Here is a 26,938-nt window from a genome sequence, read left to right on the forward strand (position 1 = left end):
TTCTCTCTGAGTAAATGATTAAGTTTTCATGCATTGGTTCAACCAAAATCTATGTTCACTCAACCACATCCTTTATTGATTACTTCTACTGCAAACAGTAGGCCAAGTGTGATATACATAATTGGACAGTTGTCAGGGGATGTGGGTGTTAACAGTCCTGTTTTCCCAGTTGGAAACTGGAATCACCTTGATACACAAATATTCTGCACTATTTCATTCTCATTCTTTGGACCGAGGAGTCCTGTTCCTCAGAATATATGTTTTTAACTCTCTAAGGTCTGGTTGAATGAATTTAATGATTATACCATATAATATGCTGTTCCAGTTGCACCTGTGCACTGCATATAGAAAACTGGAATTAATATTTGTCTAACATTTTAACCTTGTCCTTTAACTTATACAAATAATCTGTAGTTTCCCATAAGAAAATATTTGACTTTTCCCCTTGCAAAGAAAGACTGGTTTCTAAATCTATTGCTAACTTTTAAATGTGCAAATCCTTTAAGTAGCATATAATGCTTTTATTTCAGATGTTATATTAACAGCTATACTGGCTTTAGCACTGCACATTCATTGAGTGGGGCATACAATTTATAATAGGAAGCCTTTTTGTCTAGCATTATTTGTTAGAGCAAGTTCCAGATAATTCTGGATGTTTTGGAGATCTGTAGCTCCTTTGGGAGAAAAACAACTTGAGTCACCTAGCAGCAGTTTTATTTATACTGTTTTGTGTTTCTTGTTCACTGAACTTGTTTTTTTGTTTGTGTATATTGCAGCTTAACAGTCCTCAGCCGTCCAAACCTAACGCAAAATGTTCTTCCATCAGAAATAGATCAGCTTTCAGGAACACAAACATAAAAAGCTTCGGTGAATCCATTTTTACTAAATAAAGATAATAATTTCCCCTATGGTTTGATAAATAGTTATACAACATCTTCACTGTCTCATTTCATCCATTTTTTCCTTGAATATTACAGTTCAAGAAAGATCTTTGAGAGTTACATTAATACGATCAATTTAGTCCTAGAAATCTGCAAATTTGCTTAAAATTCTAAGTAAAATAATTATTTTATTTACTAATTTGCCTATACTGTCAAGCTTTCTCAATACCATTCTAGTTGTTCCACAAAACAAATATTATAAAGTAATGAGTGCACCTCTCATGATATCTGCATTTGAAATATTCAGCTTCATGACTTTTTTTTGGAGAACTGAACTATTCCCACATGTGGAAGAAGATTATTCATAATTTTGTTATAAAAAAGTGAGAACAGAATCATAAAATGCAATATTCACAACTTCAGTAATATAAAATTCCATTCCATTTCTGAAACATAGAACATTCTTTTACCAATAAGAAAGGAAAAAAGAATGCATTGACAGTACCTGATACTCGGGTAAACAGTGTTAGTTCTTTTACTCTGTCCCCTGGAAAATAGATACCAAGACTTTATGTGCCTGTCTTGCAGAGTATGTGTTCAAAATATGGTGTTTAATTCATTGCATAATGGAAGATTTTCAGAAAACAGCGCTTAGTTAAATTGATTTTCCTCTCAGCTATTGACAAATAATACCACGTAGGAGAAGGCAATGGCACCCCACTCCAGTACTCTTGCCTGGAAAATCCCATGGACGGAAGAGCCTGGTAGGCTGCAGTCCATGGGGTCGCTAACAGTCGGGCATGACTGAGTGACTTCGCTTTCATTTTTCACTTTCATGCATTGGAGAAGGAAATGGCAACCCACTCCAGTGTTATTGCCTGGAGAATCCCAGGGATGGCGGAGCCTGGTGGGCTGCCATCTGTGGGGTCACACAGAGTCAGACACGACTGAAGTGACTTAACAGTAACAGTAACAGCAGAGCTATGAGTCTGATAGCTTTTTATTTCACTGAGAGGTAATAATAACGCTGGTGTGTGTCTGTTAGTTGCTTAGTCATGAACTCTTTGTGACCCCATAGACTGTAGCCCACCAGGCTCCTCTGTCCATGGAGTTCTCCAGGCAAGAATACTGGAGTGGGTTGCCTGTTCCTTCTCCAGGGGACCTTTCTAACCCCGGGATTAAACCTGGGTCTCCTACATTGCAGGCAGATTCTTTACCATCTGAGCTATCATTTATTGAATTTTTACTGTGTGCCAAGCTATCCATATATGTAATTTTTCATCTCACAATACATATGACCATTTCAAAAATGAGGACACAGAAGCTAAGAAATAGTGCAGATGTCATCAAAGTTATTTATCTAAGAGGCCAAGCTGGGATTCAAGCTTAGATCTTTCTACCATTTACCGTAGCACATACCATGATTTTAAAGCAATTTAATTTAGTTTTACAAGTATACCACAGCTTATCTATGAAAATGGATGTTGTTCCCAACAAATCTTTGGAGGTTATGCAAGTTTATACCTCTAATCCTGCCACTGTCTTTTAAAAATTAAACTCTTTTGAAGTTCTTTCTGAGCTCGTGGGATGTCCTTTTGAATAGCTCCTACTCAACATCATAGATGGAGAGGTGGGCTTGATCTTTCAAAATAGCCAAACTGATCTAGAGACACAGTTAGAAAACATAGAAAATAATCTCTGAGAGTAACCCCATTTTTAGAGCAAAACACATTAAATGACTTGTGAACGCTTTGTATCACTCCACTATGAAGCGGTTTCCTGAAGATTAATCCCAAAAATGCCATTGGTGTCATCATTAGATGATATCACTTGGAAAGAACTGTTTTCCTTAGCATACCAACTATGTCTGGACAATTGGAAATAGAGGGTGAAATCAGGGCTAGAAATATAGATGTGTCAGGCATGTGCATATGGGAATTAGTACATACATAATAGGTAGTGGTACATGATTAAGAAATTGCCCGTGAGTTCAGTTCAGTTCAGTCGCTCAGTCGTGTCTGACTCTTTGCAACCACATGGACTGCAACATGTCAGGCCTCCCTGTCCATCACCAACTCCCAGAGCTTGCTCAAACTCATGTCCGTCGACTTGGTGATGCCACCCAACTATTTCATCCTCTGTCATCCCCTTCTCTTCCTACCTTCAATCTTTCCAAGCATCAGGGTCTTTTCCAATGAGTCAGTTCTTCGCATCAGGTGGCCAAAGTATTGGAGCTTAAACTTCAGCATTAGGCCTTCCAATGAATATTCAGGACTGATTTCCTTTAGGATTGACTGGTGATCTCTTTGCTGTCCAAGGGACTCTCAAGAGTCTTCTCCAACACCACAGTTCAAAGGCATCAATTCTGTGTACTACATAAATGTTTCCCATCTCAAATTTTCAACCATTTCCTTATTCAAAAATATACGAAGACCTAATATATACTAAGCACTCTACTAGAACTTGTTTGTCTTTCTAAGCATTTTGCTACTTATATAGATGACACTGGGGCTTCCCAGGTGGTGCAGTGCTAAAGAACATGCCAGCCAATGCAGGAGACCCAAGAGACGCAAATTGGATCCCTGGGTCAGGATGACACCTGGGAAATTCCATGGACAGCGGAGCCTGACAGGCTACAGTTCTTGGAATCGCAACGAGTCGGACACAGCTGAATGACTGAGAATGCACCTGCATAGGTGACTTTCAGTTTGGGTCAGTCACTCAGTCATGCCTGACTCTTTGTGACCCCAAGGACTGAACCAGGCCAGACTTCCCTGTTCATCACCAACTCCTGGAACCTGCTCAAACTCATGTCCTTTGCGTCGGTGATGCCATCACACCATCTAATCCTCTGTCATCCCCTTCTCCTCCTGCCTTCTATCTTTCCCAGCATCAGGGTCTTTTCCAATGAGACAGTTCTTCATATCAGGTGGCCAAAGTATTGGAGTTTGAGCTTCAGCATCAGTCTTTCTAATGAATATTCAGGACTGGTTTTCTTTAGGATTGACTGGTTTGATCTCCTTGCAGTCCAAGGGACTCTCAAGAGTCTTCTCCAACACCACAATTCAAAAGCATTAATTCTTCTGCACTCAGCTTTCTCTATAGTCCAACTCTTGTATCCATACATGGCTACTGGAAAAACCATAGCTTTGACTAGATGGACCTTTGTTGGTAAAGTAATATCTCTGCTTTTTAATATTCTGTCTAGGTTGGTCATAGCTTTTCTTCCAAGGAGCAAGCATCTTTTAAATTCATGGCTGCAGTCACCATCTGCAGTGATTTTGGAGCCCAAGAAGAGAAAGTCTGTCACTGTTTTCATTGTTTCCCCATCTATTTCCCATGAAGTGATGGGACCAGATGCCATGATCTTAATTTTCTGAATGTTCTCCTTTCCCAATTTGGAACCAGTCTGTTGTTCCATGTCCGGTTCTAACTGTTATTTCTTGACCTGCATACAGATTTCTCAAGAGGCAGGTCAAATGTTCTGGTATTCCCATTTCTTTAAGAATTTTCCACAGTTTGTTGTGATCCACACAGTCAAAGGTTTGGGGTAGTCAATAGAGCAAAAGTAGATGTTTTTCTAGGACTCTCTTGCTTTTTCGATGATCCGGTGGATGCTGGCAATTTGACCTCTGATTTCTCTGCCTTTTCTAAAACCAACTTGAACATCTGGAAGTTCACGATTCAAGTACTGTTGAAGCCTGGCCTGGAGAATTTTGAGCACTACTTTGCTAGCATGTGAGATAAGTACAATTGTGTGGTAGTTTGAACAGTCTTTGGCATTGCTTTTCTTTGGGATTGGAATGAAAAGTGACCGCTTCCAGTCCTGTGGCCACTGCTGAGTTTTCCAAATTTGCTGGCATATTGAGAGCAGCACTTTCGCAGCATCATCTTTTAGGATTTGAAATAGCTCAGCTGAAATTCCATCACCTCCACTAGCTTTGTTCGTAGTGATGTTTCCTAAGGTCCACTTGACTTAGCACTCCAGGATGTCTTGCTCTAGGTGAATGATCACACCATCGTGGTTATCTGGGTCATGAAGATCTTTTTGTACAGTTCTTCTGTGTATTCTTGCCACCTCTTCTTAGTATCTTCTTCTGTTAGGTCCGTACTGTTTCTGTCCTTTATTGTGCCCATCTTTGCATGAAATGTTCCCTTGATATCTCTAATTTTCTTGAAGAGATCTCTAGTCTTTCCCATTCTATTGCTTTCCTCTATTTCTTTGAACTGATCACTGAGGAAGGCTTTCTTATCTCTCCTTGCTATTCTTTGGAACTCTGCATTCAGATGGGTATATTTTTCCTTTTCTCCTTTGCCTTTCACTTCTCTTCTTTTCTCAACTCTTTGTAAGGCCTCTTCAGACAACCATTTTGCCTTTTTGCATTTATTTTTCTTGGGGATGGTTTTGATCCCTTTTCTCATGTACAGTGTCACCAACACCTGCCCATAGCTCTTCAGGCACTCTGTCTATCAGATCTAATCCCTCGAATCTGTTTCTCAGTTCCGCTGTATAATCGTAAGGGATTTGATTTAGGTCACATCTGAATGGTCTAGTGATTTTCCCTATTTTCTTCTATTTCAGTCTGAATTTGGCAATAAGGAGTTCATGATCTGAGCCACAGTCAGCCCCCCATCTTGTTTTTGCTGACTGTATAGAGCTTCTCCATCTTTGGCTGCAAAGAATATAATCAATCTGACTTTGGTTTTGATCATCTGGTAATGTCCTTGTGTATAGTCTTCTCTTGTGTTGTTGGTGTTTGCTATAACCGGTGTGTTTTCTTGGCAAAACTGTTAGGTGACTTTAGTGATACAGATTTCACTGCTGAGGGACACTTGCAAAAACAAACTACCATTCACCCATTATAAACTTTTTAAAGGTTTTATTTTTTTTTGTAACAGCTTTATTGAGATATAATTCCTATACCATATGATTCACCCCTCTCTTTTGACATTAAAGACTAGTTTTATTAAATGTTTAGTATAGATCAAAGACTGTGGATTAATGATATGCAGTTTTTCCTCAGAGCTGCTGTGTTTATTTCCATATAGATCACAGAAAAATAGCATTTAGATAAACTAGCTCATTTTAGTCAATGTTTCAAGGCAGGTTGACATTTTTTCCAAGGTGAATAAGAGTTCTAATCTTAGATAATTCCTCCTTGGTATAAACATAATTTTCTAACTCATTTTAATTGATTTGTGAAGAAGCCAAACAAATTTAATTTTCCTAATGGTGATGCTAACACACACACCCCATTATATAATAATGGGATTATTTTATGAAAATTCTAAATGTATAAAATGTTTTTGCATTAACTTATTTATTCCATATATGACCATTTCTGGTGTGACAGATCTCAAGGCCTTACCACTAATAATCAAATATTATCTTTTACATTACCTTGTCAAGAAGTGCTTTTCCAACTATTTATTACATATAGTAATAGCTCATCAATTATTGATTATAGACACTCATGGAAGAAATGATTCTACAGTGAGTTCTATTTGTTCAGAGATTTGGGTGAATGTTAGATTTTGCTCTTTTAACTGCAACCAGGAAAATGAAGGCCATTTTGCAAATGAATGTGTAAAGTGAGAACAGTTAATATTTTGATGCCCAACATACAAATGGAACAGTGTTGGATATTTCATCGCTTTATGGCTATACACACATGACATAAACAGAAACATGAAAAATTGGGTAAGTTAACTTTTGCATAAAATTAAGTTGAGTCAATTCAGATAGAGATTTGCTAGAACCATAAATAATTAGACCAGTTTTAGAGTTGTTTGATGTCATTATGTCCTAGTTGTTTCATGTATATACATATAAATTCAATGTGAATTTCACACTTCCTAGACATTTTTAATCAAAAAGTCATTAACCAGTGAACTAACTGAATTCGTTATACTGAACAAGTAGCTTTATTTTCAGATTTTACTGAATCTAACATTCTTCCTATTGGACTACACATTGTACATATCCAATAAATAAAAATATTCCAACTAAACTGTGACATAATGCTTTCTTTTTGCTTAGAATTTGTATTTTACACTTAATAAGAGAGCTGTTTTAGACTCATTCACAATAAGTATTTTTACAATGATTCTTGAGAATTCTTGTAAAAAGAAACTATAAACAAAGTAAATTCATATTCCTTGAACATCTTTGCATTCAAAGTCCAATTCTTCTGAATCACCATTAAACTCAAATTGTCACTATTTTTTTCTCATCCATATCTTTTTTATGTCATCAAGAACATTGGTGCTATGTAGCCTTTCTTCAAATAGGGCTCCAGTGTCCCCTGCTTTCAGTATTTCTTCCAAGTCATGGGTTACCAATCTGCCAGTCTTGAAGCTGGTACTTTCTTATCTTCCAGGATTTCAGAAAACAATCAGTCCTCATATTTCTTTCTGAAATTATCATTAAGTAGTTGTCAACAGAAGGATCAAGGCATTACCATCATGAGTCATGTCAAAAGACATGGACAAGTTCAGTAACAACTATGACTTGACCACTCCTGTCTATGAAAAACTATAAGATGTCACCTGTTCTCAGGGAGGGATCTCAATTTAGGGAATGTTAAAATATGGGAAAGTGTGTGTTTTAGAATCAATGAAATATGGTTTTAATATTGCTGAATTTTTCTATAGTTGTAATAATTAAAAAAGTTGTTAGTAAAACTTCTCCATATGCCATATTTGATACCACCCTATCTGGATCTCCTCTGAGTAAATCTTTGCCGTATAAACATAAAGAAATGCCCTTCTTGGGCTTTCCTGTTGGGTCAGATGGTAAAGAGTCTGCCTGCAATACAGGAGACTTGGGTTCAATACTTGGGTTGGGAAGACCCCCCTGGGGAAGGAAATGGCGACCCACTCCAGTATTCTTGCCTGGAGAGTTCCATGGATAGAGGACGCTGGTGGGCTACATTCAATGGGGTTGCAAAGAGTTGGACATGTTTGAGTGACAAACACATTTTCATGCAAGATCGCAAAACAAGCTCTGAGTTTCAGAATTTCATTTTGTTATTTATTAAGGGTCAGAGCACAGATGCTCACTGGTAACTGCTGACCTGTGAAAGCAAAGAAAGGTGGTTCTAGGAATTCAGAGACATTCAGGAGTAGGGGTTTTCCTTTGTTATGCTCCTTTGAGGAATACAGTGACGGTGTTTCCTGTTACTTTAAAAACCTCTAAATTTTGGATTTTGTCACTTCAATAAAAAATTCCAATATTTCTGAGTGATTTAACAATGGAATTGTGTATCATCTTAGATTCATCATTCTTTTTTAGGGATTGACCCCCAAAATGTCAGATATTCAAAAGATATTGAATTTTTTCAGGATGCTTAATTTGGAGTCATTATTTTGAAATCAGTTCTGGCCTTGTGTGTAATGTTATGCCTATAAATCTTTATGGCTCTGAATCAGCAGTCTTTGAGTCAGCAGTTAAATGTCCCTTGAGTTGTTAAAGGTAGCTTCAGCTACATCTATTAAAAAATGCTCACAGCATATGATACCTTGGATGGAGCTGTTTATACAAATTAATGTCTTTTTCATTGGTTGCTCAAGGATTTTTCACCTTTGTTCTTGATCTCATGGGCCCCCAAGTGTTCTTCACATAAGACATCACGACAACTAGCTCTTTAGACTGACTTTCAAATAATTGGCTCTTTTAAAGAGATTTTTAGACCCTTTCCACTTGTTTAGTCGCTTAGTTGTGTCCGACTTTGGCGATCCTGTGGCTTGTAGCCTGCCAGACTCCTCTGTCCATGGGATTTCCCAGGCAAGAATAGTTGGAGTGGGTTCTCCAGGGGATCTTCCCAACACAGGGATCGAACCCACTTGGCAGGCAAATTCTTTACCACTGAACCACCAGGGAAGCTCCTTTCCACTTGTTATTATCCTTTACTGTTTAGCTCTTACTCATTGGAGAAGGCGATGGCACCCCACTCCAGTACTCTTGCCTGGAAAATCCCATGGATGGAGGAGCCTGGTAGGCTGCAGTCCATGGCGTCGCTAAGAGTCGGACATGACTGAACGACTTCACTTTGACTTTTCACTTTCATGCACTGGAGAAGAAAATGGCAACCCACTCCAGTGTTCTTGCCTGGAGAATCCCAGGGACAGAGGAGGCTAGTGGGCTGCCATCTGTGGGGTCACACAGAGTCGGACACGACTGAAGCGACTTAGCAGCAGCAGCAGCAACAGTAGCAACAGTCTCCAACATCTCAGTGACTTATGAAAATTAGGTCTTATTTCTTGTTTATATAAATTCTTGCCATTTACCAGAAGCTTATGCCAGGAGCCAGGCTCCTTCCATCTCCGGGATTTATCTTTCCTTTCTTGAATCCTGGTTAAGAGATTTAACAATCCTCTATTTTCATTATATTTTTTCTAATACCTCCAGCAAATATTTTATGAATCACATATGCCTCCATCTCAAAGAATTGGTTTAATTTGAAAAGGAATGTATAAATTTTCAACCTTTTTAGAGGTTTTATTTTTTAAAAAATATAACAGCTTTACTGAGATGTAATTCATATAGCATACATTTTACATTTAAATTTTAGGATTCGGTAGTTCTTAGTATGTTCACAGAGTTGTGCAACCATCACCACTACTTAATTTCAGATCATTTTATTTGCTTCAAAAAGAAATCTGCACCTGTTAGCAGCCACACCCAGTTCCCTACCCGAGACCCCCTCCCCGCCTCCATCGCCCCAGTCTCTAGTAACTATTAACTTGCTTTCTATCATTGTTGTGTTAGCTGCTGAGTCATGTCTGACTCTTCAGGACCCCATGGATTGTAGCCTGCCAGGTTCTTGTCCATGGAACTCTCCAGGGAGTGGGTAGCCACTGTAGATTTGCATTTCTGGACATTTCACATAGATGGAATCATATCATATGTGGGTTTTTTTTTTGTGTGTAGCTGGCTTCTCTCATTTAGTATGTTTATCCATGTTGCAGCATGTATCACTACTTCATTCTTTTTTATGGCTGAATAACATTCTGTGGTATGAATGTAGCACATTTCGCTTATCCCTTCAATTGATAGACATTTGGATTGTTTCCACTTCTTAGCTATTATCACGATTATTGATATAAACATTTATGTACAAGTTTTTGGGTGAATGTGTGTTTTCTTTTCTCTTGGGTATATATATAGGAGTGTGATTCTTGGGTCATATGGTAACTATTACACTTTTTGAAGAATTGACAAGTTGTTTTTCCAAGCAATGACACCATTTTATAATCCTACCAGTAATCCATAAGTTTAAAGGCTCACGTCCTAACTCACTGTACACTCTATCAAAGATGAGCTACATGTTTTTAAAATTTACACCCTACATTTCATTATCATATCAGGATATCCTGTCTTAACACTTTCTAAAGCAAAGACACAAAGAAATCTTCTCTTAATGTGATATTAAATGAGACGAGACTTTCATGGTTTCTTTTTTTTTTTTTTTTCCTAGCCAAGGACAGATGGCAGAAGCAGTCAAATACTTGAAAAAAGTTATGAAAATTGCAAGAAACAACTTTCAAAACCTGGATTTTGTGAGAGCAAGTACAATGCTTGGGGACATCTACAACGAAAAAGTGAGCATACTGTGTTTCTTTGCATAATTTTAAACTTCTGTTTTTATTTGATCCTCATCTTCCCATAGTATGTTGTCCAGAATAGCCCAGGAAAGCAGGACTTAGTCAATGCAGAAGGCAGTGGCTGGGAAGGGAAATGCCTGTTACTTCTTCCTCTTCCAGGTTGTTGCTGCTGTTCAGCTGCTCACCCGTGTTCAACCCTTTGTGACCCCACAGACTGCAGTGCACCCAGTTTCCCTTTCCTTCACTATCTCTCGGAGTTTGCTCAAACTCAAGTCTGTTCAATCGGTGATGCTGTCTATCTCACCTTTGCCGCCCCCTTCTCCTTTTGCTTTCGATCTTTCCCAGCATCAAGGTCTTTTCCAATAAGTTGGCTCTTCACATCAGGTGGCCAGAGTAATGGAGCTTCAGCTTCAGTGTCAGTCCTTCCCATCAATATTCAGAGTTGATTTCCTTTAGGATTGACTGGTTGAATCTCCTTGCAGTCCAACGGACTCTAATGAGTCTCCTCCAGCACCACAATTCAAAAGCGTCAATTCTTTGGCACTCAGCCTTCTTTATGGTCCAACTCTCTCCAGTACAACTACTGAAAAAACTGTAGCTTTGACTATGTAGACCTTTGTAATATTCGAAGTGATGTCTCTGCTTTTTAATACACTATCTAAGTTTGTCATAGCTTTCCTTCCAAGGAACAAATGTCTTAATTTCGTGACTGCAGTTGTCGTCTGCAGTGATTTTGGAGCCCAAGAAAATAAAATCTGTTACCGTTTCCACCTTTTCCCATTCTATTCGCCATGAAGTGTTGGGACCAGATGCCATGATCTTTGTTTTTTGAATGTTGAGTTTTAAGCCAGCTTTTTCACTCTCCTCTTTCACCGTCTTCAAGAGGCTCTTTATTTCCTCCTCACTTTCTGCCATTAGAGTAGTATCATCTGCATATCTGAGATTGTTGATATTTCTGCCAGCAATGTTGGGTTGCTGGATGAAACCCAGATCAGATTGGGTTTCATCCAGCCCAGCATTTCACATGATGCCCTCTGCATAGAAGTTAAATGACCAGGGTGACAATGTACATCCTTGTCATACTCCTTTCCTAATCTTGAACCAGTCAGTGGTCCCATGTCTGCTTCTAACTGTTGCTCTCACATAGTATCACACGGTTACCTTTTTTCCAAGCTCAGAGTGCTGGAGTAACCTACCCCAGCTCGCCAAGCTTCTAGGTGGCAGTGGTATTCAGACTCATCCACTGAACCACTGCATTTGCCATGTCAGTGATTTTAATCATTTCAGAATTATTTAGACTTTTTATTAAGAAAGTAAGAGTTTGAAATCAATTTGAATGAATAAAATTACCATATGTAGTTTCTACAGTGAGAAACATGCATCTCATTTCTTTTCACACCCCTCTCTCTTGCTCACCCTGGCTCATTGCCTTCTCCCTGTCCTCTCATTCAGTAATAATGTTTTGTGCCCTTTTGTCTTGGCTGTCACCCTTTCTTCTCTCCTCCTCCTTCACCTACCTTGCTTGCCTCTCGCCGGCCCCATCTTTCTGGAACCACTCTGGCCCCTGTGGCCATCCTCTCCCTCGCCCACTTGCTTGCCTCCCGCCGGCCCTGTCTTTATGAAACCACTCTGGCCCCCGTGACCGTCCTCCCCCTCTCCCCACTTTGTTGCCCCTCTTTGTGCTCCCGCCCATGTGTCACCCCCAGGGTTCTCTCTCTGATGGATGCCTGCCCGGCCAGTCTCTGTGTTCTGCTGTCTGCCTCTGGTGACCCTGTATCACTGATTTTGTATTTCCTTTTATGTACTTTTTCAGGATATAGTGATGAAAACAAGAGTCAACGCTTATGCCTTTGTGTAGCTCACCATCTAATGGGCAAGCTTATCTTAGGGTGGCAGAATTGACATTCCTAATAAATATATGTAGTCTTTTGGGAGGGATGGAGAAGAGTGTGGACAGTTTTCTTGAAAGTCTTTATTGAATTTGTTATAATAATGCTTTGTTTTAGGTTTTAAGACCGAGAGGCATGTGGGATCTTAGTTCCCTGACCAGGGATCAAACCCACACCCCCTGCATTGGAAGGCAAAGTCTTAACCACTGGACCCCCAGAGAAGTCCCAAAACATGTGTAGTCTTACCTTTTTAAAAGGATCGTCCTTCAAAAGAGAGGTGCAAAAAGCACAAATCGTTTCACCCTCCTACCAAACAATACCCAGAATACAGTTGTGTGTTTTTTTAACTATAACGTGGACATAGAATATCAGCCTGTATTTTCCCAATTACAGAAAGCATAAGGAAGGTAAAAGGCATAAACATATCTGAGGGGTAATATTTTTGTAAGGGCTTCCCAGGTGGCACTGGTGGTAAAGGACCCACATGCCAATGCAGGAGACGTAAGAGATGCGGGTTCAATCCCTGGGTCAGGAAGATCCCCTGGAGGAGGGCATAGCAACCCACTCCACTACTGTTGCCTGGAAAATCCCATGGACAGAGGAGCCTGGCGGGCTACAGTCCATAGGGTTGCACAGAGTTGTACACAACTGAAGCAACTTAGCATGCATGCCATATTTTTATACTCACATTTTCTTAATTTTTTACCAAGAGTATCTTATCCACATGTACTTTATTCTCTGATTAGTAATTTTTGAAGAAGAATTTAATATCTAAAGCTAGAAATGAATAATATCCAAAGGCTGTGTTAAGTACAAAAGTTGATATTTTTTACCAGTGTATCCCTATTCTGTTATAAAATTTGGAGGATTCTAGGTATCATGCTCTCTTCAAATATGCATACCTTTAATGATACAAGTAGATTCATATGCCTTTGTGATTGCTTTTATCTTAATGTAGTAAATAGTCACAGTGTAATACTGAGAACGTAATACTATAATGTTTTTATGACATCACAGACTTCAAGACAAAGCTTTGAAACTAAAATTATTAATGTTATGCTCCGTTTTTGTGCAGTTTTGTGATTCTCTGCTGGTATTTTCTCAAGTCAGAAAATCTACTGATGACTTCTCAGGCTGAGTCTGAGATGTCAAATCATTACCCTAAATCATTACTCTAGAAGTATGATTTGAAAATATATAGCTAAGTGGATTAGAACTAAGTGATAGTTATTTTTTCTTCTCCTTGTCTTTTTGCAGCATCCTACATTTCCTCCTACTCCTAAAAAGCCATTTCCTAGAAAAAGCATCAATCATTATTAGCATTATTTCATTAAAAACATTATTTCATATATCTGCTATTCAGTTGCTTAGAAATGTTTCTTAATTGTATTAAATGCCTTTGTTCCAGTTATCCTACCCAAACAATTTCACAAGCTATTTGGAACACACACTATCTATTAATGTTAAGCTTTTCCTTGAATAAAACTATAGCAGGACAGAGGAACTATACCAACTTTTGCCCACCTGACTTTGAATCTGCCCTTAGATGTTTCTTAACTGTGACCTTGGGCAAGTTAATTCTTTCATCCTCAGTTTCCTCTCTTTCATATATCAGTAACAAGACACCTTGAAGACTGGTTATCTGAGGATGAGAAATTTAAAAATATGTACATGGTTCCTGGCATATATTGGATACACAGTAGCATTTAACTTAGTTTCTCAAACTCAGGTCTCCCTCCTTCCTGTAGGCTCATTCTCACTGCCTATTTGACATCTTCACTTAGATCTCTTCAAATATAACCTATTAAAAACTGAACTCAACTCATCCATCTTTCTCCCTAAATTCTGTTTCTCTCCCTACTTAGTGTTTAAGCAGGATAGAATACTATTCAGGCATTCTGTAGGCAAACTTCTCAATCTGTGAGCTCTTCTTTTCTGACCTCAGATAGGCCCATGGCTTTAAATACCATCCAAATGTATATCTCCAACTCTGATCTCGCCTTGGGACTCAGGACGTGTGAAGCCAGCTGTCCCCTAGCATCTCTCCCTGGATGTCTCCTAATAGACATCTCAGATTTGTATGTTTCCTCCCTCCCTTGACCTACCTCTCCCAAGGCTCCCACATTTCAATAAATGACAACCATTATCCATCAGCTCCACTGCTCCAGCCATTCGTTTGGATAGTCTTGATTCTTCTTTCCCTTCCTGCTTTGTATCCAATCCAGAAGCAAACCCTGACCTTCCTGCCACCAAAACACACCTCAAATCCACCCTCCTCTCTCCAGGTGACCCACATCTGGTTCGGACACTATGTTTTCTCATGTGTACTATTGAAGTAAGCTCTGAACCTCTTTCCCCATTTCTCCTCCATCTAATCCAGTCTGCACACAGAAGCCCAAGTAATTGTTTCAAAATGTGAATAAAATTGCTTCCCAGGTGCGCTAGTGCTAAAGAACCTGCCTGCCAATGCAGGAGATGTAAAAGATGTGTGTTCAATACTTGGATCAGGAAGTTCCCCTGGCGAAGGACATGGCAACCCACTCCATATTCTTTCCTGGAGAATCCCATGGACAGAGGAGCCTGGCGGGCTACAGTCACCACCTTTTGGGGTCACAAAAGGTCGGACACTACTGAAGTGACTTAGCACACACTCACGTAAATAAAATCATGTTATTTCTTGTATTAAAATATTTCCATTGCTTCTCAGGCTTCTGGGAACATAAATATAAATCCTCACCCTGTCTGGAAAGTCTGTATGAGATGCATTATCTCCCCCACCCCCAGTCTCTGATTTCATTGCCTTCCTCTTTCCTTATCCTCTCCACCACAGGCAAAGGGACTTTCAAGGAGTTCTTCAAATATGCTGAGCTGATTTCTACCTGAGGACATTTGCCTTAGCCAGGATGCTTTGTGTGGACAGCTCCCCAAGCAGAACTTCACATGGCTGGCTTCTTGTCACTCAGAACTCAGCTAAATGCCACATCTTCAGAGAGGTCTTCCTTGGGGCAGCCTAATAAAAGTAGCCACCAGCTCACCCTTTCGTGTGACTAGAGTTTGCCATGCAGCACTTATCATCATTTTCTTGTTTATGATGTTTTTTTTCTTGTTGAATGTGTCTAGAATGCGAGCTTAATGAAAACAGAGAACAGGCCTGCCCTTTTAAAATTTCTTTCCGATTTCTAGAAGAGTACCTGGCACAGAGTTCAAAATATTTTTGTGAACAAAAATACATGAGTTCATTGAATTGATCCATAAATTTGTAACCAATTTTATACTAGTTGAGAGTAAGTGGTCCCTTTTAAAATTCCAAGCTTCTGCTTCATTTTTGTCTAGTATTTTGACATTTTGAAAAATCGCGCTGAACCTTTAAAAGCAACTCTAACAGTGCTGATCCTTGTCAGTCTACCTTTTAAGGACCTCTATAAACAGCCCTCGTCATACCTTTTCTGGCTCTATATTATTCATGAAATATATTCTAATTGGGTTTTTTTTTTCAGTATTTATTTAATTTATTTGGCTGCACCAGGTCTTAGTTTGCAGCATGCGGGATCTTCAGCTATGGCATTTGAACTCTTGGTTGCGGCATGTGGAATCGAGTTCCCAGCCAGGGATCAACTCCAGGCCCCCTGCCCTGGGAACACAAAGCGTTAGCTATTGGATGACCAGGGAAGTCCCTCTGATTGTATTCTTAACAGTGATTTCCAAGAAATAATATTATTTATAAGACCACAATTATAATATTAAACTCTATTTGGAAATATACAGTTTTCTCTAATTATTATAGTGCTATTATAATTAAAGTTAACACATCTTAAAAACATCCTGATTAATTTACCTTTTGCTGTATAATGATAGAAGATGGACCACCCATCCCACCCTCCTGATGTGACTGGTTTTTAATTCAAAATATACCATCAATGTAAAGGAGTCAGGTGAGAATATTTTAGGGAAAATAAATAGATGTGGACCCTTTATGAGATCTTTTATCCTCTAATGAGGTCAGAGCATAATCACATAATTAAAACAATGGTAGTTCCAACAGTAACATGGTAAGGAAAATATGTAAGAAATGATTCCTCCTTTGTACTAAGAAAATGCCCATTTACTTTGAGCTTGCTCATTGGACAGAGTGATGAAAATTTAGACACTAAGAAGGATCACAATAATGCATGAAAATTCTCTTATAGTGTAATAATGCAAGTTTTGTTTCAAGGTCTATGATGTCATCAAGATCCTGTCCTGAAATTGTCCACTAAATGCTTGTTACTGATACTTCTAACATTAAATGAAGTTGTTTCTTCCAATAAAATGCACTTATGAGATGCATAAATTCATTTCTATATATCACTTATATATCCTCAAACTCATATTTGGGATTACCAGGATTAATTACTGGAATCTCCTGAATTTTATAATAGAATAGGAGGATTCACTGATAACAGAAACTGTGGAGGGTTGGACAGAACCTTTGGAGAGGGGATTAAAAGAGTAAAAATCTGGAATTACAAAGCACACTAATGAAACCTTGCTCTAAAAAGGTATGTGTAAAAATTCTTGCATCAGAGAAGAATTGATATTGTATTACTTAAGAGAGCTTTAAACTAGAGAAATCTAGGTTGATAGCAGTTTTATGACAGGTATGTGTGTCTCAAGATTGAACTCTAGGCACAATTTGATGGAAGAATGATTGCCTAATATAGAAGTATTTAGGCGAGAAAGCATTTGTTTAAAAAAAAAAAGCCTAATAAAAGTTAGAATACTAATAAATGAATACTTCCACGAGCAGTAGAGCTTCCCTTGTGGCTCATCTGGTAAAGAATCTGCCCGCAATGCAGGAGACCTAGGTTCAATCCCTGGGTTGGGAAAATCCCCCAGAGAAGGGAAAGGCTACCCACTTCAGTATTCCAGCCTGGAAAATTCCGTGGAGAAGTCCATGGGAGTCACAAAGAGTGGAACACGACTGAACGACTTTCACTTTCACTTTTTCACTAGCAGTAAGCTTGCCTGCTTGTATAAACTTTATTCATTGCTGAATCTCTACTGCCTGACATGGGCCTGGCAAATAATAGCTGTTCATTGGATGAATGAGCTCGTTTCAACATAATAATATATCAAAATAATTCTGGAAATTCAAATATATGTTTATTTATTTATGAATAATTCTTCGAAATTGATATTACCACCTGAAACAGTACAGTGGTTAAGACTTGCACTTCTAGTACACTTCTGGTACAGGAGTTACACATTTGATCCCTGGTGGGGGAGATAAGATCCCACATGCATCTCAACCAAAAAACCAAAAACATAAACAACAGACATAGTATTGTAACAAACTCAATAAAGACTTTAAGAAAAAATGAACAGCCTAAAGCTCAGGATGATAGCTAGAACAATAATTAGATAGTTATACTTCTCTGGTTTTAAAAATAGAAACATTTGGTCTAGTCATGTATTTTCATCTATTTTGTCCCATATCTTTGATATCTAACAGAACAATTTATAATTTTAAGTAGTTTTATTTTCATAGTCAATATTGATATTATTTTCCAATCATATAATTTATTTAATTGGCATACAAATGTATTTGATACAATTTTATATTTTCTTAATTACAAAATCTAATTCTCATATAAATCCTGCTTTAGAGGACTTCTTCTGCAGTCCAGTGGTTAAGACTCTGCATTTCCACTGCCTAGGGTGTGAGTTTGATCCCTGGTTGGGAAGCTGAGATCTCACATGCCTCAGAATGTGGTCAAAAAAAGGATCCAAAAAAACCCTGTGTTATATTTTGAAATAGCATTCCACCTGGTTGATATTCCTTTCTTGGTGAATTAATTTTAAGATATTGCATGGTTAGTAGTCACAACTTTTAAAAGAAAACTTACTCTAAAAGAGATCCTGCTTGTCATCTTTCTTCTTGAAGATAAACTGCTAAAACTGTTGAAAGATTAGTGTGGCGCATGCCACGGTGGGCAGATATGTGGAAGAGTAAAATAAAAATTAAGGAAAATATTTCTCTTACATCTTTAGGGCCACTATAGCAAAGCTTCTGAATACTTTCAGCAAGCTTTCCACACAACAGCAGACATAATGAACATATCTCTGATGGATGAAACTAAAGTTCATTATGGAATCGCAAAAGCTCATCAAATGATGCTGATGGTTAACAGTTGTATAGAATCTGCAGACCTCATCAGCCTTGACTGCCTGCTGTCATGGAAGGAGAGTAGAAGCGACATGATACCTGATCCAACTTCTGGTAAGTCATTGCTTTTTGTTTGTTTGTTTGTTTCAATTGGAGGATAATTGCTTTAGAACGTTGTGTGCTAAACAACATGAAACAGCTGAAAGTATATATATGTATGCCATCCCTCTTGGGCCTCCCTCCCTTCCGCCTCGCCCATGTCATCACAGAGCACCGAGCTGAGCCCCCTGTGCTGTCCAGCAGCTCCCCACCAGCTCTGTTTCACACATGGTGGTGTATGTACGTCAGTGCTGCTCTCTGTCTGTCCCAACTGTGTCTCCTTCCCCCACTGTGTTCAGCTCAGTTCTCTACATCTGCATCTCTATTCCTGCCCTGCAAATTTAGTTTCATTCATACCTGTTTTGTCGATTCTGTATATGTGTGTTAATATACAATATTTGTTTTTCTCTTCCTGACGTGCTTCACTCTGTACAACAAACTCTATATTCATCCACATCACTACAAATGACCCAGTTTTGTTCCTTTTACGGCTGAGTAATATTCCATTGTATATATGTATCACAACTTCTCTGCTTTTTGAGAACACTGTAGATTTTTGTATCATTCTTAATGGCTGAGTCATTTTCGTTATAAAAGTTTATTCAACCGTTGGCGATTTTAATTTTAGTGGTGATTTTATTTTGGTTTATTCATCACTATGTGAATGTTGAATGCATTTTCATGCTATATTGTAACTTCAGTGTTTAAGGAAAGCATACAATAGTGATAATGACTTATTCAACTTGACAAATCACCATTTTTTCAGTTATCTTAAATACTCAACAGTATGTACTGATCAGTTGTAAGGAATATGAAATAGGTTTATGTTTTTAAAAATGTTCAGTGTTGTACCTTACTGACAAGAGCAAGTGTATATAGACGCTAATTAGTATTATACTCTTACTTTTCTTATGATAGTTTTCCTATCTTTCTCTAATTCAGTTGTGACTATTAATTGACAAAATACTTGATAATAATTTCTCTTAATCCTACTTTTTCCTACATAATCACAAGACTGTGATAATTAGAATAGTCTATTAAAAACAAATAAGTGGATGTAAGGGTCGATTTTATATATCAACTCAACTGAGTTTTAGTCCCCATTTAAGAACTTTAGGATTTTTAAACAATTTTTTAAAATGCTGCCTATGAAAGACCTTTGCATTACGTAACTATTTGCTTGTAAATCAGATTTTTAAAGCAAAATATTTTAAATGTTTGGGAACTCAAATCAAATCGTAAGTCAAAATTTCATAATGTAAAGGGGCATCTCCTGTCTGTATTTTAACTTTTTACACAATTTTTAGAGGTTACTTTCCATTTACAGTTACAAAGCACTTATAAAATATTGGCTGTGTTCCTCTTGTTGTGCCATAGATTCCTGAGTCTCTCTTACACCCCATAGGTTGTAGCTTTCACTCCTCTACCCCTTGTGGCCCCTGCCCCACACTGGGCATCAGTAGTTCATTTTCTGTATTTGTGAGTCAGCCTCTTTTTGGTACTAGTCACTAGTTTGTTGTTGTGTTTTTTAGATTCCACATGTAAGTGATATTATATGGTATTTGTCTTTCTCTATATGACTTTACTTAGAATGCCTTCCAAGTCCACCCATGATGCTGCAGAAGGCAAAATTTCATGCTTTTTTATGACTGAGTATTGTTCCTGTGTGTGTGGTGTGTGTGTCCAGGGGGTACTTGTTCTCCTTCCCATTCATCTGTTGATGGACACCTAGGTTGCTTCCATATCTTGGCAGTTGTAAATAATGCCAATATGAACATTGGGCTGTTCTTTTTGAATGAGTGCTTTTTTTGGCTATATTTTCAGCAGTGGAATTGCTCAGTATCTCCTATTTAGTACTCTTTTTTTCCCCCTTAGGTCATTTACATGAAACAATCATTTGTTTGGCTGTTTCTTTCCTCCATAGAATAAGTAATAAATAGTAGTAAACTTGGCACAAAGAAATTTTATTGACTCTTTTACATCAATAGAATACTGCTTTGTGACTATCTGTCCTCTAGGTAGAAAATAAGGAAAGGTCTCATTTAATGGAAGCACAGTAAGAGGAAGCAAGATGAAATCTTCAGAAGTGGATGGCTTGCTGAATTTCAATGTGCAATTTCAAGTGCTCAAAAAATATTTATAGTCAACAGTTAACTTTCACATAATACTTTGCTTATTCAGGATGTTGTCTTGTCATATATTTGGGCACCTGTTCTGTAGTTTTGAATTATCTTCCCTTTAGGCTCTCACCTTTTCTGCCCAGGAGCTACAACAGTGAAATTATGATCCATTTATTAGATTACTTGTTTTGACGAATGGTTTGGTGCAAAATAAGTTGAGTTACTCACATTTTCAGATTTAGTTGGGATAAACTATAACCAACACAATGATAATCATGAAAAAATATATACTCCTCAAAACTAGCTTCAGATCAGTCATGTGTTCATTTATTGCAGTCTTATTTTTGGCTTTTTAAAAATCTCTTTTGCTTTGCTTTAGTCTATAAAGCTATTTGTGTTTCTATTCTTTTTACATTTTATCTCCCCATTTTTTATAAGGGCATGTTGTGTTCTAAAGAGCTTAAGAGCAAACAAAAATGCACTTCAAAATATTGTTTAGACATATAAAATACAAACAAAAAGCAAAATGAATGAATAAAAGCAAACACATAGATACAGGAACAGAGTAGTAGTTGTTGGTGTTGGTGGTGGTGGTTTAGTCACTCAGTCGTGTCCAACTCTTGTGACCCCATGGAGTGCAGCCCACCAGGCTCTTCTGTCCATGGGATTTCCCAGGCAAGAACACTGGAGTGGGGTGCCACTTCCTTCTCCAGGAGATCTTCCGGGATCAAGGACCCATCCTGGATCTCCTGCATTGGCAGGTAGACTCTTTACTGACTGAGCTGTCAGGGAAGTCCTAGAATAGCGGTTACCGCAGGGGAGGTGGGGAAACAAAATGGGTGAAGGGGATCAACCATATGGTGATGGACAAAAACTAGAGTTTTGGTGGTAAGCATGCTGCAAAGAATACAGAAGTAAAAACAGAGTGTTCTACACATGCAACTTATGTTATAAAGCAGTGTTACCATAATAAAAAAATAAAAAGTGTTATTCAGACAGTAAAAATTCAGGTATTCATGTGGTGGAGAAGATTAAATTCCCCATAACTCTATAAAATTATACCCCCTTATTGATTCATTTGACCAAAACTAAAAATTTATGCCTGAATGAGCTATATCATTATAAAAGTGAAAAATAATAATCTTTTAGATTCATGGCAAATGAGAATTCACATTCTATTGGTATAGTCAACATTTTTAGTGGTAGCTATTTTGTTTGTACATTAAACCTGTAGGACATTATCAAACACCTTGTTTGTTTTACACAAAAATTTTGTTGTTTTTAGTCACTAAGTCTTGTCCAACTATTTTGCGACCCCATGGCCAAAGCCCGCCAGGCTTCTCTGTTTATGGGATTTCCCAGGCAAGAATACTGGAGTGGGTTGCCATTTCTTTCTCCAGGGGATCTTCCTGACCCAGGGATTGAACCTATGTCTCGTGCATTGGCAGGCAGATTCTTTACCATTCAGCCACCAGGGAAGCTCCACTAAAATTTAAAAATGCTTCAAAATTATTTCTTAAACCATAACTCTTTTTTATTCTGTCTTTGCTCTGTTTAAAAATTTTCATGGAGTCATTCCTGTTCACAAGTTAAATACAAGCTTCTCAACCTTTTTGACCACCTATCCCCACTGTCTATATGTACACCATAACCCTATTATTGCCTTACTTTCAGCTAAGGCCAACCCTCTCCAGGGAAATCTCACCACCTTGAAAGGCCCTTCTCAAATACTGAGATCTTCCCTCATTCTCTTCTCACTTAATATTGTTTCTCCTCTCTCTTCTCATATTAAATATCATCCATTTCTCTCCAAGTATTTTTCATTTGTCATATTCTGCATCTTATCATGGCCGTTTCTATATTTGCCTTGTCTGCCTGATCAGAGTAAGAGTCTCTTGAAATCAGATTCAGATTCTTGATATTCTCTACAAAAGAAGGCATGTTTGACACCTACTAGGTACCAAGTAAATATTTGTCAAATTAAATGGAATTCAAAGTGTGTATGTATGCCCTCGGTATGAGCTAGTTTGTATTAACTACTGTTGAAAACAAGATTTGTAGTTCCGTGCCTCCTTGGAAAATATGGGGGAAAAAACTATAATGATCCAATACTTCATTTTTGATTTACCATCCAATTATGACATGAATGGAGGATAACACCAATATATTGACAAAATTAAGGAATGCAGAAATATTATTTGGAAATCTGAGGAGCTTTTAGTTTTTCAAATTTTGCCTTTCTTCTCTGAAGAGGCGTCTTTAATCTTGCTATTGAGGGGTCCCAGGTATTCAGTAAAAAGCAGATCAAAGATTTGAAAGATACATTATAAAAGCCGTGAGGTTATCTTCACCTCTGAGACTTACATCCTCCAAACAAATCATTAGCTCACAGAGCAGGCAATATTCTTTTAAGCAAAGGAACATGACCTCCTAAGGGAATAGAGCCGTGAGAGCACTTGGGTCTCTAGATAAAATAGAACAGCGATTCACCAGAATCACCTCTCATCTCTGTGTCTTTCAGAGGGAAAATAGCAAATATAGACACCTCTATACTCTTCTAATACATTTAAGATTATGGTGGGAATGATTTCGCATTCCTCCTTCCCCTACCAATAGTAAAGTAAGAAGAGATTCTCCTCCAAAATTTGAGAATTTAGAAGGAATTCAAATTTTATTACAGTTCAATAGAATTATTCAAATCTGAAGCAACAGGAATCGTTTGACTCTGGAAAGCTTAATCTAGGAATTTCTGCTGATTTCTCCACAATATAGTTTATTTTCCTCACCAGAACTAGTATCTGTACCATCATGAAATTTTTTTTAATGAAAAGCTAATTCATCTTGCCTTTTGGAGATCACAGACCCCAATGAGGAGCAGTGACACAGAAGCCCAAGCTTTCTTTATCCAACTTAATACAACTGTTAACCTAGAAATGTGATTGTGCATGCTGTCACCTTAGTCATATCTGACTGTGTGTGACCCAGTGGACTGTAGCCCACCAGGCTCCTCTGTCCATGGGATTCTCTAGGCAAGAACACTGGAGTGGGTTGCCATGCCCTCCTCTAGGGGATCTAACCAGAGATCAAACCCGAGTCTCTTGTGTTTACTGCATTGGCAGGCAGGTTCTTTACCACTAGTGCCACCTGGAAAGCAAACATGGTTGGGCACTTCACTGATGATATCAGTAGCGTGGTCTTCATGCACATTCTTATTGTAACCAAGTGTAGATTATGTCAGGTAAATAGGATACGAATCCTCAGCATAGAAATAGATGAACACACTGGCTAGTCAGTAAAGATACTGTTTTCTACAAAAAGGCACATGAAGGTTTCCTCGAGTTGCCAGAACTATCATCCTAGTTTTATAAATCATTTAATATTCTTAAAGGAAAACAATAAAAAAGCTTGAAATTGTCTCCCAGCCTTGGTTTGTGTTGGCTTGATGTGTGGTTCTTGGTTTAATGTCAAGCCACATTTTCTCACCCTATCCTTTTTTTTATTTTTCACTGATGACTTCATCCATTATAAAGAATGTGAAAAAGCCACACTCACTCACATGTGTGTCTCATGTTCTCTTATACTTTGATTGCTACTTCTGGAGGGAGATGTTATGAAATTAGCCAAAAAGTCAGCAAGCAGGTTTTATATCATCCTGTGGTCACCCAGGATGACCCGTTGCAACCTCTCTCCAATCATGTGTTCAAAAACATGACGCATAAAAAGATTCTAGTGAAAACCATGGCTGAATCAATGCTCAACCTACTGGCAGCTTAGTATCGTTGAGAGAGACTGTTACTCAAGAATCTGATGACCTGGGTCCTAATACCACATTGAGCATTAATCTGCTTTGTGACTTTTGGCAAAAGATTCAAGTCTCTTTAGCCTGTTATCTCAGGTTCAAAATAGGTCAGATTCCTCTGGAACCGACCACAGTTCTGTCATAAGAGCATCTTCTAAATAAGTAAGGTATTTTCTAGTCCTTAAAAAATACAATCTAAATCTTCATGAGCATTTTATCTGTTGTTTTTCCCCCATAAACCCTGGTTTCTGAGAGTTTCCACAAGAAGTAATTTTATTATTATTATATCAAGTAGCTATCTAAATGCTAGGTGTATTATTTGACCCTTCTGCTAAAATTTATAATAAAGGAGTTTCTAGATATCAGATATCACATGAAATCTAACTTCTCCCTGGTTGGCACTGCTGAGGTTGCTAAACCTAGTTAACCATTTTATCTACAGCCTTTCAATTCATGTACCATCATCAACCTTATGTCATACTTCCCGTCAGTATTTCCTCAGCTCCAACATTTTCCCCACTGTTTGTGAAGCTTCCAGGTCCTATACACACCTGCCTCTCTGCTCATCATTATCCCCTCTTCATGCACTTTAGTCTGTGGCTATCTGTGAGCCCCTAAATTTGATATCACCCCTACAGTCTCACTTAGTCATGTCCAGCTCTTTGTGACCCCATGGACTATACAGTCTGTGGAATTCTCCAGGCCAGAATACTGGAGTGGGTTTGAATGCTGAGTTTTAAGCCAGCTTTTTCACTCTCTTCTTTCACCTTCATCAACAGGATCTTTGGTTCCTTTTCGCTTTCTGCCATTAGGGTGATATCATCTGCATATCATGGTCGATATTTCTCCTGGCAATGGTATACTCTGCATAAAATTTAAATAAGCAGGGTGACAATATACAGCCTTGACATACTCCTTTCCCAATTTGGAACCAGTCCGTTGTTGCATGTCCAGTTCTAACTGTTGCTTCTGACCTGCATACAGGTTTCTCAGGAGGCAGGTAAAGTGGCCTGGTATTCCCATCTCGAAGAATTTTCCACAGTTTGTTGTGATCCACACAGTCAAAGGCTTTAGCATAATCAATGAAGCAGAAGTAGATATTCTTCTGGAATTCTCTTGCTTTTTCTATGATCCAATGGATGTTTTCAGTTTAATCTCTGGTTCTTCTGCATTTTCTAAATCCAGCTTGAACATCTGGAAGTTCTCTGTTCAAGTACTGTTGAAGCCTAACTTGGAGAATTTTGAGCATTACTTTGCTAGCATGTGAATGAGTGTAATTGTGCGGTAGTTTGAACATTCTATGGCATTGCCCTTCCTTGAGATTGGAATGAAAACTGACCTTTTCCAGTCTTGTAGCCACTGCTGAATTTAAAAACAAGTGTCAAATGGATCAAACTGTTTCTAAGTAACTTAACTGAATTCTAGAACAAAGGTCAAGAATATTTCTAAGAATAAGAAATATTTAGCACGCAAAGTAAAATGCAGGGCTTCCTTGGTGGTTCAGTGGTAAAGTATCTGCCTACAATGCAGGAGAGGGAAGTTTGGTCCTGAGTTGGAAATATCCCCTGGAGAAGAAAATGGTAACACACTCCAGTATTCTTCCCTGGGAAATCCCATGGACAGAGGAGCCTGGGGAGTTACAAGTCCATGGGGTCACAAGAGTTGGACATGACTTAGCGACCAAACAAGAAACAAAACAAATGGTAGAATACACAGTATCTGGCATCCAATCAAAATTATGTAGACAAGCCAAGGAGCAGGTATAACTCATAAAGAGGAGAAAATATATAAATAGAAACTAACCCAGAAATGCAACAGATAATAGAATTAGTAGACCAGGACAGAAACAGGATATTAAAGCTATATTCCATACATTCAAGGATATAATAGAAAGATAGACATATAGAGTCTGGAAAGATTTTTAAAAGCCCCAAACTGAATTTCTAGAAGTAAGAAAATGCCCAAGATGAATTAAAAACAAAACAAACTTGAATGGCTTAGCAGCAGATTTATATAATGCAAAGGGAAAGATCAGCTTTGGAGACATAGCAGTAGAAACTATCCAAAATGAAATACAGAGAAAACATACTGAAAGGATATGAATAGAGCATGTTAGAGAACCCGGGGTCACTTTAAGAAGCCTAATGTGTGAGTAATTTGGAGACCTCCAAAGAAGAGGAAAAGAAGAGGGACTTGAAACATATTTTAAAAAATAATGAAAGGCTGATTTTTTTTTCTGAATTTGATGAAAGCTATAAACCCACAGATCTAAGAAGTTCAATTAACCCTAAGCAGAAAAACATGAAAATTAAACCAAGGAGCATCATAATCACAGTGTTTAAAATGAGTGATAAAGAGAAAAATCTTAAAAGGTCCTTTGTAAAGGGTGAGGTGGAACA

At 38.1% G+C, this 26,938-nt stretch overlaps 1 protein-coding gene across 1 annotated transcript in view; it reads left to right on the forward strand.

The window, feature by feature from the left end:
• The window catches only part of TTC29 (tetratricopeptide repeat domain 29), a 272,705-nt gene that overhangs the window by 136,660 nt on the left and 109,107 nt on the right, over nucleotides 1-26,938 (forward strand). Inside the window, exons 10-11 of the mRNA XM_027956246.3 lie at nucleotides 10,361-10,484; nucleotides 18,407-18,635. Of these exons, the coding sequence (XP_027812047.1) occupies nucleotides 10,361-10,484; nucleotides 18,407-18,635 (353 nt within the window). The remainder of the gene's footprint in view (nucleotides 1-10,360; nucleotides 10,485-18,406; nucleotides 18,636-26,938) is intronic.

The sequence above is a fragment of the Ovis aries genome, chromosome 17 (genome assembly GCF_016772045.2).
Source record: "Ovis aries strain OAR_USU_Benz2616 breed Rambouillet chromosome 17, ARS-UI_Ramb_v3.0, whole genome shotgun sequence".
NCBI classification, from domain to species: Eukaryota; Metazoa; Chordata; class Mammalia; order Artiodactyla; family Bovidae; genus Ovis; species Ovis aries.